At 41.4% G+C, this 13,988-nt stretch overlaps 1 protein-coding gene across 3 annotated transcripts in view; it reads left to right on the top strand.

Moving 5' to 3' along the window:
* Positions 1–13,988, top strand: part of ank1a (ankyrin 1, erythrocytic a) — a 110,627-nt gene that overhangs the window by 52,844 nt on the left and 43,795 nt on the right. For 2 of the 3 annotated variants that reach the window (XM_034872290.1, XM_034872291.1), the window contains exon 2: positions 1,703–1,795. The exons of the other annotated variant lie outside the window; for it this stretch is intronic. In XM_034872290.1, the coding sequence (XP_034728181.1) occupies positions 1,703–1,795 (93 nt within the window). The remainder of the gene's footprint in view (positions 1–1,702; positions 1,796–13,988) is intronic. 3 annotated transcript variants of the gene reach the window in all.

Consider the following 13,988-nt stretch of genomic DNA (forward strand, 5'->3'; position numbering starts at 1 on the left):
GTGTGTGTGTGTGTGTGTGTGTGTGTGTGTGTGTGTGTGTGTGTGTGTGTGTGTGTGTGTGTGTGTGTGTATCTCTGTCCTTATTGGAATCAAATGTCCTCACAAGCGTAGAAAGATAAAGAAAGCTCTCAGGGAAGAGGACATTTTGTCTTTGGAAACCCTTCCCCCCCACACACCTTTCTGACACTGGATTGGGGAGGGGGGGCAACATCTCACAAACTAGTTCTAAGATGTGTTGCCCCTTGGGTTATACATGTAGTGTATTACAACAATATCTAAACGGGTGTGAGTGAATGTTTGTATGCCTGTACATGAACACACATAATCCTCACTTTTCTCCTTATGTTCTGTGTTAAAGAGGCCAATCTACAGCTTTCTCCATCAGTCAACAGTTTGTGTGCTAAATGGCCCTTCAGTGCAAAATAAATGTTATTTTTGCAGTGTCATGGTATGACTGCCCGCATCATTGCATCTTAAAAACACAACACACGTACTGTAAAATTGCTGGCGTAAAGTAAATAGTAAATGTGCAGTGGCAGACATGACAGGGTAATTAATCCCCTGCATTCTGCAATTTCATCCCAGTGCAAATCTTGACAAGTATTTCTGCCGCAAAGGGGCAGCGAGTGTCACAAAAAGAGCTGCGCTTCGTTGTTTTTGATGCTGACGCGACAACCGTCAAGAGTAACAGATGGGGTGTGTGTGGGTGTGTGTGGAAGACCAGGGCTGGCTAGAGTGTGTGTTTGATCTGAATCTCAGCAGAGGGAGTGTGAGCAGGACCTTTGTCTGTCTGAAGGAAGACGTTTGGGAGATTGTCTGATTCCCTGAATGAGCAGACAGTCTTGGTCCCTTTCTGGGAAAAAAACAAGTGTTATCTGGTTGCTTTGTGAAGCTCTCAGACTTTAGTTGATACATTTCTTTATAAATTACTGTTGTTTCAACCGTTCTTGCTGTATTCCACACTATCTGGCAGTCTGCATACATACTGTGAAGAAAGTGTCTTTGCTATAAGATAACGCTGAATTATAATTCACTGTTTCTCTGTGCATCTCAGTCAGAGACCAGACTTGGCCATACTTTATGTTTTTCTCTGTTTGTGTTGTTGTGTTAAAAGATATTTAAGTGTCGTCTTTTGTAGTATATACACTAATGTGGTTGCACATTTCTATAAGTGAATTCTGGGTAAGTACATGTCATTTTGGGTCCAGGTGCCACCTGCACAAGTGTGAATGTAAAGGAATCCCTCCATTGCGTAGGTTGCAGCTGATCCATCTATGAGCCACAAACCATCAACACCAGATCCTCCTCCATTGCCATCAGTGTGGCGTTGCCCAGCACTCATTACTGAATGTGTGATATCTTCATGTCGTGCTTTGGCACTCATACACCTCATCTTAACCTGACCTGTTTCCCACAGGGAGAGTTCTTTGGGGAGGGAGGGGTTGGACAAGCAAGGTGGGATGGGAAAGGGTGGGATGGGGTGGTTCCTCTTCCTGCTCTCCCTCCCTCCCTCCACCTTGTTTTCTACCTGTGTCTCTATATAATGTTCACCTTTACCTCTTTGAATCTTTCTCATTTCCTTGCCATTTTTTTCTGTCCGCTCTGCTCTTCTCCTCTGCCTACCTTTTTCTGTCTCTCCCTCGCTCTGCTTCTCACTGTTGCGATTAACTGGGCTCTGTCTTTATGTCGTATGTCCTTTTAGGCCCACGCCGTGCATCGCTGGCTAATCGATCAGGACAGTAGTGTGAGCTCTGAGATGCCGGATGGCCAAGGAGTATGGCACTTTGATGATGAAGTAAATATCTGCAACACGTATATCTGGCTTTTCCTATTTCTATATATCTATATGTATATATATATATTCTGTATTTATGACCATCTTGTATCTGTCACTTAAAGTTTGTGTCACTGTTGTTGCTCTGCTGTTGTTGTTTTTATCTTTATCTCTCTTATGTTTGTTGTGTGTTGCTTATGGTATTGTAGTTCTGGTTCCTTTGACTTTCTGGTGTCGCTGTTGTGCTGTGAGCTGATTCAGTCAGGTGTCGTGGGATCAGACTGGAGCTTTTTCTTTGTTCCCGTTTTTGCTTGACGTATTGTACTAACTTGCTGATTTTTTTTTTTTGAAGTGGTTGTTTTTCTTTTTGCGTTTTTGGTGTTGTTCTTTTAGTCTTAAATATTGATAGATAACATTAGTGTGTATCTGTATCTATATTCACATCTATATCAGTGTCTGTGATTTCTCTGGAAATGTTCTCAAGCAGCATATTACATGGCAAGAGTCCACGGGCAAAATATAGATAGATTTGACACATTTCCTATCGACTGGATACAGGTTTTCAGCACGTCTGCCTATGCTTCTACTCAAAGTACTTTGCACAACACAGGTTCACAGTAGTGATAAAAGACACAGTTCAAGTATTTTTCCTGTGGGTTCTTCTGATTTATAAAATATGCTTGTGTCGTTTGTACCACTGTGTTCGTGTTTAGAATCAAATCAAAGTGTGTGTGTGTGTGTGTGTGTGTGTGTGTTAGAGGAAGTGTGTGAGGTATATGTGTGTGTTTTGTGGGACGACCTCTTTATTCTTATCAGTGTGTTTGTGTGCATGCTTTATTTCTGTCTGTGCATGACCTTAGACTGTGTATTAGTATTAGATTTGACTTGAATGTCCGTCTGTGTCTCCGTCTGTGTTGTGTCTGTGCTTCAGTCTATGTTTGTGTGTTTTCCACTGTGGGTTTTCAGCTGTAGATGCTGTGGTTGTGCCTGTCTTTGTCCGTGCCTTTGATGTGTCAGTGTTGTGTTTGTGTATTGTGGCTGTGAATTTCCTATGTCACTGTTTGTCATGTGCTGTGCCTGTGCTTCGTTGTGTTTTATCTGTTTTAAACAGTCAGGGACACGTTTGCCAAAGGTTTTATTGTACCTATCTAATAGATGATCTTGAGTCCATTTCCACTCTGTGGAGGAGAGATCATCTAAGGGCAATAAAGCTGCTGGGAAACTTGCTCCAGACGACCCTTGCCCATGATGATTTGCCCTCAAATCCTACCTCCCCCCTTGCGCTCATGTCAAATTCCCAATCCTACTCTCCTGATCTCCATATTGCTCCCAAACACTCTGGAGCATCATTGGCTTAACATTTTAATGAACCTAAATTAAACCATTTTCAGCTGATGAAGTAAAGCATTTGGAAATGCAGGCATAAGAAACAAAACATTGGACAAATTTAACACAGAGTGAAGGTAATATGCAGTTTTACACACAACAATATGGAGTATTGACTTTTTTTCTGTGATGCCCAGGAATGCGTGTGCATTGATCAATTTTATTTTTGCTTTTTTTATTGAATTTTCATAGCTTTTGTGTGAATGAGTGAAAATATTTGGTTTAATTTGGTTGTCCTTATTGCTCAGTTAGGACTATATACGGTATATGTCATCTCAATAGAAGTAAAGACTCAATGCAGCTGGGACTGCAGATCCAGTCTATTGTTTTCTAGTTTCCAAGTGGGACAACTGATGGTTTGCAAATTACATACATAACAAGAAGTGAAGATAATGAATACAGGATACAGGGGGATTATGGTGAATGTTAAGTGGAAGCAGAAACATTCGAACACTTTCGTTACAGAGTGCAGAGAGAGAGAGAGAGAGTGGTGCATTGATAGATCGTCCTGAAGATCCCAGTTCCCCTCACTGGCCCTGAGCCAACACAGCAGCATAAACTAAACTCTACAACAGGAAGTCTGCTTACTCAACTAGTGTTTCCTAGAGAGTGAGACATGGTCCCTTTCTGCCAGCAGCCCTCAACTCCTATCTTTACTGCCCCAGTCATGCATCTTAACGGAAAGCTACAGTTTATTACAATGACTCCGTTCCAACCCCCCATTTAATCTATCAGAAAAACATTGTACACACCAAAGAAATTAATGAGTTATGAAAATGCTGCGAACAGGAACGGCAAGACGATCATATGGGTTGTAAACAAGACGACATTTTACCCTGATTTATCTAAAGTCAAGTCCCTAATTGTCACTCACGGCGCAGAGTGACTGCATGCACAATTAGCGAGGATGCCAATCAGGCTTGTTGCCTACTTTTTCAGGGGCCAACCACAGCACTGCAACTAAAATATCCTCATATGTTCTAAAAGTATTTTTGGCATAGGCCACTATTTAAAAAGAGCTGTCTATAAAACTTTAAAAACTTTTAAATGTTTGTAAATGTAAAAAAAAAACTGTATCAACTCCCAACCAGGAGGAGAGAACCTTTTTGGCTTGGGGCAAACACTTTTCAGTCAAATGAACGGGTGCCATCTTGGAGTTTGGTAGCTGTCACTTTGGGTAATGATTTTACCTTGGTTTTCACTTTCAAATAAATTTGACAAACCTGGGAGTTTGTTTACGTCCTGGTTGTCTCACCGCTCATGGTTGTTACCCTACTGGACCTAGTTTTAGCCATGTTGCTGTTTTATGAGATTTCAGCAATGAAAGTGGTGGAAACTAGGGCTGCACGATTATGGCCAAAATCATAATCATGATTATTTTGATCAATATTGTGATCACGATTATTCTCACGATTATTTGTTGATTTTAACCAAAACAAATTGTATTGTCACAGAGGCTGTTTATAACTGCTTTCACATCCATATTATGTTACATTCTTATGTTGAAGTTGTATGTTGTATAGACATACAGCTGAAACACATGTAAATGAAAATTTGCTATCTGAAATAAATTGCGTAGGATATATTTAGTTTTTTAAATGCATCTCTGAGAAAGCTCCTTCACTTGTTTTCAACAATAACTGATTAAAAGAGCTAGGGAGAGAGGGGGAGTGCAATGGACGTACTCACAGAGCGACGGCTGATCATTATGAACGGGTCCAGCACGGGTCAAATGGCGGATACACACGTTGTGTGTATGTAATGTCTGTATCGTCACTGCGCTGCATTTTTATTAACTATGATATTCTGAGCATGGGTCACATCTCTGGCCCAGATCCAGCAGCCTCCGTCTCACATGCTGTTACTCTACGACCTGAAGTTAGTTGCATTAAATAACTTCTTCTGTGTTCTTTGCCGTGGCGGCCGCGATAGCAGGGTTACCACGGAAACACTGGTACAAAAACAGGTTCACCCCTCATACTTAACAATATACAGCTTCATTAATACAATTTTGTAACTGTAGACAAATGTCAGAAGTGTGGAGCGGCCCCACTGCGCAGAGTAAGACGAGAGAGAATAGAGGAGAGGTCCAAACACAGGCACGGCTTTAAAAAAGAAATGGGTTATGTAACGCAAAATTAAACCATATCCATATAACAACATTGCAGCGGATGCGAGGACATAGCACCGGTGTGTCCTAGAGGAGCTAACAGCTATCAGACACTAACTAGCGCCAACTAGCACTGGTTACTGCTGTTGTCTGAAAAACAACACAGACGGGACAAAATGTTGCGTTTACTGGTAAACTGGTAAACCTTGAGACCGACGTATAAACGACTGCTATCTTCTAAATTTTCCTCCCATTACTCTGTCCTCTGTGACTGTCCACATCTAGAAACTAAGCTGTGCAATGCAGGGAACAATTCTGACTGGCACATGATCAGACACTGGTTTACGGAGGGGTAGATGGGCTTTGCAAAAACAAAACGGAGCGTTCTATGAAATGACGCATTACAAAAAAATCGCGCGATCACACAAATTTTATCGTGGGGAGTCGAAATCGTGATCGTGAATAAAATTTGATTATTTGTGCAGCCCTAATGGAAACAATTTCATCATAACAGATGGCAGAAGTAAGGAAATAAAAGTAATAGACCATGGTTTTTTTAAAGTTCACTCCAGTTTAATTTTATTATTCTCAACCGGCTAAGACTAAAAGCATTTAGAATATTGCAGATTTGTCAATCAGCAGCTTGGTGATATAAAACTCCCAGCAATCCTCAAACTTGTCTCACAAACCATGACTCTTTCCCTGAGGGCCGATTTAATTTCCCCCCCAATGTAAGGCTTCATCAAACTCCCTGGCCTACCCCACCCCTCCTGTAGGACAGAATTGTGAGATGTCAGAGGTCTGTGTAAAGGCCCCATCCCCTTTGCCACCAATAATAGTTAGTGGGCCTGAGGAATATTCCTTATCATCCCACAGCTCTAATTACCCCTCAGTGAGTCCTTGGAGACAGATGCTCAGGGAGCCAAGCCCCATTTGTCACAGTGCGGCTGCATGGCAGACTAAGTATAAAAAAAAGCAAACTGTCACACTCTGCACTGTCACATAAATTCTCCCCCGTCTCAGTTTCTCTTTTCCAGCTGCTCCCCAGCTCACTGTAGATGCAGACTACATTAGGAAGGCCATTCATGTCCAGCCACCAGCAGTTGGCTGTAATTTGTTTCGGCTAGGGGGGCAGAGTTTAATTTACATGTGAAAGGCCATGGCGTATTCAAATATTGTAACTCTCATTTTTGTCCCAGGGTTATTGATACCAGCTTCACAGAATTCCTATTAAAGGTAGAGGAGGCTTTACTGCAATTGTGCAAAACTGTAGAAGTGGTGTAATAATGTCTCAGTTGGCCAGAAATCAACTAAAGGAAGAGGACAGTCTAGCAGGATTCTCCCCGTCTTGCTGACCCATTAAAAAACTGATCTTTTCTAGGTTTTTGCAACAGTGAGCCTCTCCTGGGAGCAATTTGGCCTACAAAGAATGCTTTCAATGGAGCCATCCAAAGTAACTATAACCTTAATGGCTTTGTAAATGCAGAGCACACCTACAGAACAGCACTATACTGAGTTGAAATTCAAACTTTAAGTAAGAATACATGTAGCATTGCTGGTGCCAGCATTTTCTTTATTAACAGTAACTGAACATAGTTATGAGACAATAAGCGTTGCAAAGCAGGACATTTCACTAATTCGAACGTATAAATGGGGCCCATAAAATGACAATCATAAGGCTGAAATGAAAGAAGCGATGCTTCTGCCATACGCAAGTCACTATATCATGACAAGTGTACATAGTTTGTATTATTTTGTCTCAAAGCAATGTGAAGGACATTGTTCCCTCTCGTTTAGATTCAAGGATTTAGGGAACCATGTCTTGACTATTTCACTTTTCAAAATCTGATTAAACCTTTTAAGTTTTGTCACCTGTGACCCTTCCTAAACTCGTATACTTCTATTTCATTTATATTAATTTTACTTTTTTCCTTCAAGACATGTTGTTTGTGACTTGTGTTACTTTACCCACAGTTTTTACTTTGGTTGACCTTTGTTTTTTCCTTTTCTGTTGGCATTATCTGCACCTTAGTTATCATATGTTTGAGTTTTTATGTGGCAAAGAAAGAGAACCTGAGCAACATTGTGCATGCATGCATGCATGTGCATGTGTTTTAGGGGAATGCGCATGGTTAAGGTTGAAGTATACTCCAAAAGAAGGGTTGGTCGGAAGGTCTGAATGCTTCAGAAAACTCCTTTGCAACGGAAAGTTATTCATTCTTACTTTCTGCCAAGATTGGCAAAGTTTTTAGCTGGTGTAAAACTTTTCACAGTTCCAAGTCCTCCACAAATTTCCTGACATGCATTCTTCCACCCGGTCAGCAATAGCAGGGATGAAGACCTGGTTGGCTGTCTGAGAGTGAAGAGTATGATCGAAATCAAGAACAAAATCTAAACGATAGTCAGGACCTGTGATGGGAATAACGGCGTTACTTTTTTCAGTAATGGGTGAGCAATCTCTTCCCTGTAGAAGCTGTTTTTTTTTCTTTTTTTCTTTCATCAAACCAACTAAATCTCTGAGCCAAAAGGCAAAGACTTTTTTTCTTCCTTGGTTAGTGGGCAGTGCACGGGACAAGTGCATAAATGCTGAGGATTGGCTGAGGTTGAGTAAAAGTTCATCGTGAGCCTATCCGACGTAGAGTTGGGCTGGTGTTCTAAAGCACGCATTGTCGGACACACAATGGACAACACAAGTGAGTTAGTCAATGTGAGACCATGTCGAGCCTAAATGAGGGGCAGTAAGTATCAAAAGTTTCAAAACATATATTGTCTTATTTGTATCCAAGCACTATATTAACAATATCTACATACATGGCATTTGATTGGAGGCTAATCTCACTTTGTCCCACAGCAACATTGAATTAGTTTAGATGTGTGCACATCGTTTCTGTTAATAATGTATTTTAAGTGTCCATCACATTATAATATTCAGATTTATCATAAATAATTGAACATGCACTGAAACTGATGACGAAACGCGTTCGGTTTTACCCACAATGAATACAACTTTTAGCCTACCTGTGAGTGCTGGTGTTTTTTTTTCTTTAATTTGATTGTTGGCAACACTTAAAGGAGGCTACAGATCCATTTTGGCATATCAAACCATGCTTTTACTTTGTAATTTGAAAGGCCACATCCAGGTTTCCTCTGGAGAATTTGAGCACCTTGTAATATGGCATTATAGTTGTTTTTTAATTTTCATGCAACCCACCACTATAAAACCTAAGCAGTCTATGACGCAGCTATTATAATTATGTGCTGTGAAGTAACTGGATAGCCCATACTGGATTAGAGTGCAACCCACCCCAACCAGGAGTTAAGTGTTGAGACAAAATAAAACAAGATGGACAAAAATATCAGTATGTATGTATATTAGTATTGTTAGGCCCACCTCCACCTAAACCCTTATTAGGCATTCAAAATAGGGACCAACCCAAAGTCTGTACGTCACTCCTACAGGCTCGGACTATGTTGCAGACTCTTCTTTGACTCATAATCTTGCCACGTAATCTTACCACCTCGGTATGACAACCAACTTGTCACACCACCTGTTTATGTATTCATTTTTCAACAGAAAACATCTGGGTTGCCTCACATTTTTTGGAGGACGGGTTGCACGACCTTGTTCCGTTTGAGTATACCGCTGCTTGAACTGTACGCCTGCATAATGGAAGGTTGCTGTGAGCTGCATATGTGTGTATTGAATGTTAGTAAGCGTGTGTGTTATGCACCTGCATGAACGGCACTGTAGGTGAATGCGTGTGGCCATGATGAGTGCCTGTATGTATTTATGAGCGTGTGTTTGAATCTGTATGTGTGTGAGGCAACATCAAAGTAGGCAGATGGAGGCATTGGAGTAATTGCCGTTGGTTTTATTATCTCTCTTTTGACTGCCCTTGCACTGACTGATGAGAGCATCTCCCTTAATTGCGGATGTATTTATTATTTAATGTATTAACACGTCAATCTGAGATACACATGGTAGCTCAGCATCTGACCCCTAAGGCAGCAGATATGAACTCTTTGAATGAAAAACAGCATAAAATATGTATTTATTTATAAATTAAGAGCTGGCCATATATTGAAGTCTCTATGGGTACCTCTGGGCTACAGGCAGCCACTCTGCCGCTTTAGAGTAGATGAAGTAATGATGGAAGGTGTGCATAAGAGAAGGGGGGGGGGGGGGGGGGGGGGAGTAAGAGAGAAACAGAGGGTCTGACTCAGCAAAGCTGTGCAGATGAAAATGCCATCATACTGTCTACAAGACTGTGGAAGAAGATACTGTGCGAACATCCACTGAGGCACACGTTCAGGGAAGCTCCCCAGGCGCATTTCCTTTATCAACACAGTTGCCACTGTGTCCCTTCTGTCAGCTGTGCCGAGTACCTCTCGCTCTTGCCATCCATCTCTTTTTTCCTCTTTTTATTTACAGGCCTGTTTCTGCTCTTTCTGGTAAGAACTGAGGCAAGCCTGAACAAATGTTTTGAAATGCCACTGTCCTCAAATAAATGGTAATGCCATACTGTAAACAGACAAACAGACAGATTTAAAATGTAGTGCATTTGGCTGGGTTGGCTCACTAGGCGCACATGTAGTTTGAGGCTTATTCCTCGACGCGATGGTCCATGGTCCAAGTCCGATCTGAGACTATTTCCAGCATAACTTACCCCTCTTTCTTCCCTTTCTCACCTAGCTGTCCTATCAAATAAAGGCAGAAAAGCCCCAAATAACCTTTAAAAAATAAATACAAATGTAGTGCACTGAGAACAATAAACTCTAAAAGGCAAAGGACTCATAGGATCACCCACAAAGTTACTAATGGGATGTTAATTTAGAAAATTATATATACTATAAATACTGTTGACAAAAAGTTTTCTCTTAGCTTGTCATATGTACAGAACCAAGAAATGGCAGTAATCTGCAGTGCAGCTATAATAGAGTTTAATAGCACATTTTTCTAGTTTTGAAAACCAACCACCATGATGCTTTTAGTTTGTCCCTTAGATTTAAAGGGAATGGGTTTCTTTTTAGTCTCTACATTTGTAACAAACATTTAAGAATTACAGTGTAAACTCTTATTTTTCCGCTGACGCAGGATTTTCTCAAGCTTAAAGTAAATGTTAAATTTCTTTAAGGAGTTCTACCCTTGCGGTTTCTGTGCTGGAAAATGTTTACAAAATTGCTACCCTCATCACTTAGCCCATCGTCTGAGCTTCGGGTTGTCAGTGACTCTGTGAAATTGTGTAAAATGATAGAAATAAAAGGAGGCTGATTGAGGATGAAACAAAACATTGTAAGTCGTTACTGTTAGCGATCACAGACAGGTGATTTTTAACAGTGAAACAGGGTGACCATTTTTCTTTTGCTGCATTTATCCCTAAGAGTACATTTATATTCTCATGGGACTTTTGATGGAATGGAATTATCTCCCACTTTAACCGAGTTGTGGGAACAATGGTAGGTGAACTCCATGTCCTCGTGGACAGGACAGTACGTTAATTCTGAATAGAGTCTTAGAACTTGGGCGGCTTCAACTCTGCGTCTTAACCAGACTAATTGAATTATAGTGTGGCTGCTCAGATCCTTACAGTTGCTGACTCAAGGCCAGATGTGACTGATGGTTACAGCCTTTGTTTTGAGTTAAAGGGTCTATGTTTCTCTGAGTGCTCACATACTGCGTTATAGCAAGAGACGAAGACACAGAAAGTTGTGAGGACAGATTCTGTCCTCAGTTATGCCCTTTCTCTCTCCTCCTGCACATCTTCACTTTGTATTTCCCCTTCTCTACTATATCTCTCTACTTATGAAGATTAATGGCAGCCTGGCCCTGTGCAGACAGATTGCTGCTGTCATTCTTCTCTATTGCCTTCATCCTTTCTGCTCTCCTCCCTCATCGAGTATTTCTAACTGCCTGTTCTTGTCTTCCACAGGTCAGTCTGGCTTTGTCATGTTGAGGCGCATGAGCATTTGTTGGGGTGTCTATATGTAACAGGGGATCATGGAAAGAAATCAAAAACAGCAAGGGAAACTGCCACAATGTGCATGTTTTCTATGTTACAATTTTTAATAGGGCTGTAACGATATGGAAAATGAAACCGAATTTGCGACACTCAGCTCCACGAACCTGTGTCGCGGTGGGAGAAGGCAGAATCGCGACACACCCCTTCCAAATCTCGGAGTTATCCTTCCCGTCCAGATCCAGTGCTACCACATCTTTAACTTACTAGTAGTCCTTTTTGTGCCTTATTCCTGTTTTCTCTGGTAAATTTAGCTAACTGCACAGATGGCTAAAAGCGAAAGAGGGGGCACCAGAAATGCGAACAAAGGTATAACATTACTAATTTGCATATCAGTGTTGCAATTGTGATGACGTTATTAGACACAGATTTAACTGTAGCTGTTCACCTGTACTGTCTCCTATAAGTACAGTACATTAGCCTGTAGGGCCATGATGCATCAGTTAAAGCTTAGCTAATTTATTACAAAAGCTAGTAGCTCATGCAGAAGTTAACTATTTGTTTTGTCTTTTGGCTAATTAGCTATAAACTTTAGTCTTTTGTTCATCGCCACTCGCCTCACAACAAGCCAAGAAAAAACTTCAGGGGTAGGAGCTGTCAGCCTCTAGACTGGGTAAACCCCGCCCACTCTGCCAGCGATTGATTTCGCCCTGCGGCTCGGCACGTTTAATTCTCCTGCAATTTAAAATTTTCCGGGAACCAATCAAAAACTGGCCTCCTTGCACGCTATCAGTGGGTTTAACACGATGGCGATAGAGAAGCAACCAAGCAGCTTTTTGCATTCAACATGTTGGCTACCGAAGCGCAACAACAGCAACCCGTTGATGCCGCTGTAGCTGCTGTTTTAAAATGATTTCAAAAGAAGGTTTTCTCTTAAAACAACAGAAACTTTCCCTGAAACAAGTCCTACAAAAGAAGGATGTGTTTGCCTTACCACCGACTGGCTTTGGGAAAAGCTCGCTCTGCAAAGTTTGTCACACAGATTGTTACTCTGATTGGTTGAAGGACTTTCCAATTGCGTACAGAGTGATTTAAACTACAGTTCAGGCAAAAGGTTTGGACACACCTTCTCATTCAATGCATTTCCTGTATTTACATTGTAGATTATTACTGAAGACATCAAAACTGTGAAAGAACACATATGGAATTATGTACTTAACAAAACAGTGTGAAATATCTGACACACATCTCTTATATTCTAGTTTCTTTAAAGTACCCACCCTTTGCGCTGATTACTACTTTGCACACTCTTGGCCTTCTCTTGATGAGCTTCACGAGGTAGTCACCTGAAATGGTTTCCCAACAATCTTGAAGGAGTTCCCAGAGATGCTCAGCACTTGTTGGCCCATTTGCCTTCTCTCTGCGATCCAGCTCACCCAAAACCATCTCGATTGGGTACAGGTCCAGTGACTGTGGAGGTGTAGCACTCCTTCACTCTCCTTCTTAGTCAAATATCCCTTAGACAGCCTGGAGGTGTGTTTGGGGTCATTGTCCTGTTGAAAATTAAATGATGGTCCAACTAAACGCAAACCAGATGGGATGGCATGTTGCTTCAGGATGCTGTGGTAGCCATGCTGGTTCAGTATGCCTTCAATTTGGAATAAATCCCTAACAGTATTACCAGCAAAGCACCCCAACACCATCACACCTCCTCCTCCATGCTTCACACTGGGAACCAGGCCCGTAGAATCCATCCGGTCACCTTTTCTGCGTCGCACAAAGACCATTCCTTGTGTTTCTTGGCCCAAACAAATCTTTTCTTCTTGTTGCCTCTCCTTAGTAGTGATTTCCTAGCTGCTATTTGACCATGAAGGCCTAATTTGCACAATCTCCTCTTAACAGTTGTTTTAGAGATGTGTCTGCTGCTAGAACTCTGTGTGGTATTCATCTGGTCTCTAATCTGAGATGCTGTTAACTTCCAATTTCTGAGGCTGGTGACTCAGATGAATTTATCCTCAGCAGCAGAGGTGACTCTTGGTCTTCCTTTCCTGGGGCGGTCCTCATGTAAGCCAGTTTTGTTGTAGCGCTTGATGGTTTTTGCGACTGCGCTAGAGGACACATTCAAAATGTTTGCAATTTTCCGGACTGACTGACCTTTATTTCTTAAAGTAATGATAGCCACTTGTTTCTCTTTACTTAGCTGATTGGTTCTTGCCATAATAGGAATTCTAACAGTTGTCCAATAGGGCTGTCGGTTGTGTATCAACCTGAATTCTGCACAACACAACTGATGGTCCCAACTCCATTTATAAGGCAAGAAATTCCACGAATTAACCCTGACAAGGCACACCTGTGAAGTGAAGCTAAGAGAACACCAAGGGTTTTCAGCGCTATCAAAAAAGCAAAGGGTGGCTACTTTGAAGAAACTAGAATATAAGACGTTTTCAGTTATTTCACAGTTTTTGTTAAGTACATAATTCCACAATCTACAACGTAAATAGTCATGAAAATAAAGAAAACGCATTCAATGAAAAGGTGTGTCCAAACTTTTGGCCTGAACTGCATGCACGTTGGTTATGCCTCTTGTACGGAGAAAATACAGAGCAGACCCCCCAGACCAATGCTCAATCTCAAATCTATTGAGAGGGCTTGTTCTGTTAATAGCCAGACTATTCAGCCTCTCTGTCTGCCTGCCTCACTCTGTCTTGATTTGTTTAGTTCAAGAAATACATGTGTTGGACAAGGAAGCCGTGTGCAAACA

Source organism: Etheostoma cragini, chromosome 5 (genome assembly GCF_013103735.1).
Source record: "Etheostoma cragini isolate CJK2018 chromosome 5, CSU_Ecrag_1.0, whole genome shotgun sequence".
Classification (NCBI taxonomy): Eukaryota; Metazoa; Chordata; class Actinopteri; order Perciformes; family Percidae; genus Etheostoma; species Etheostoma cragini.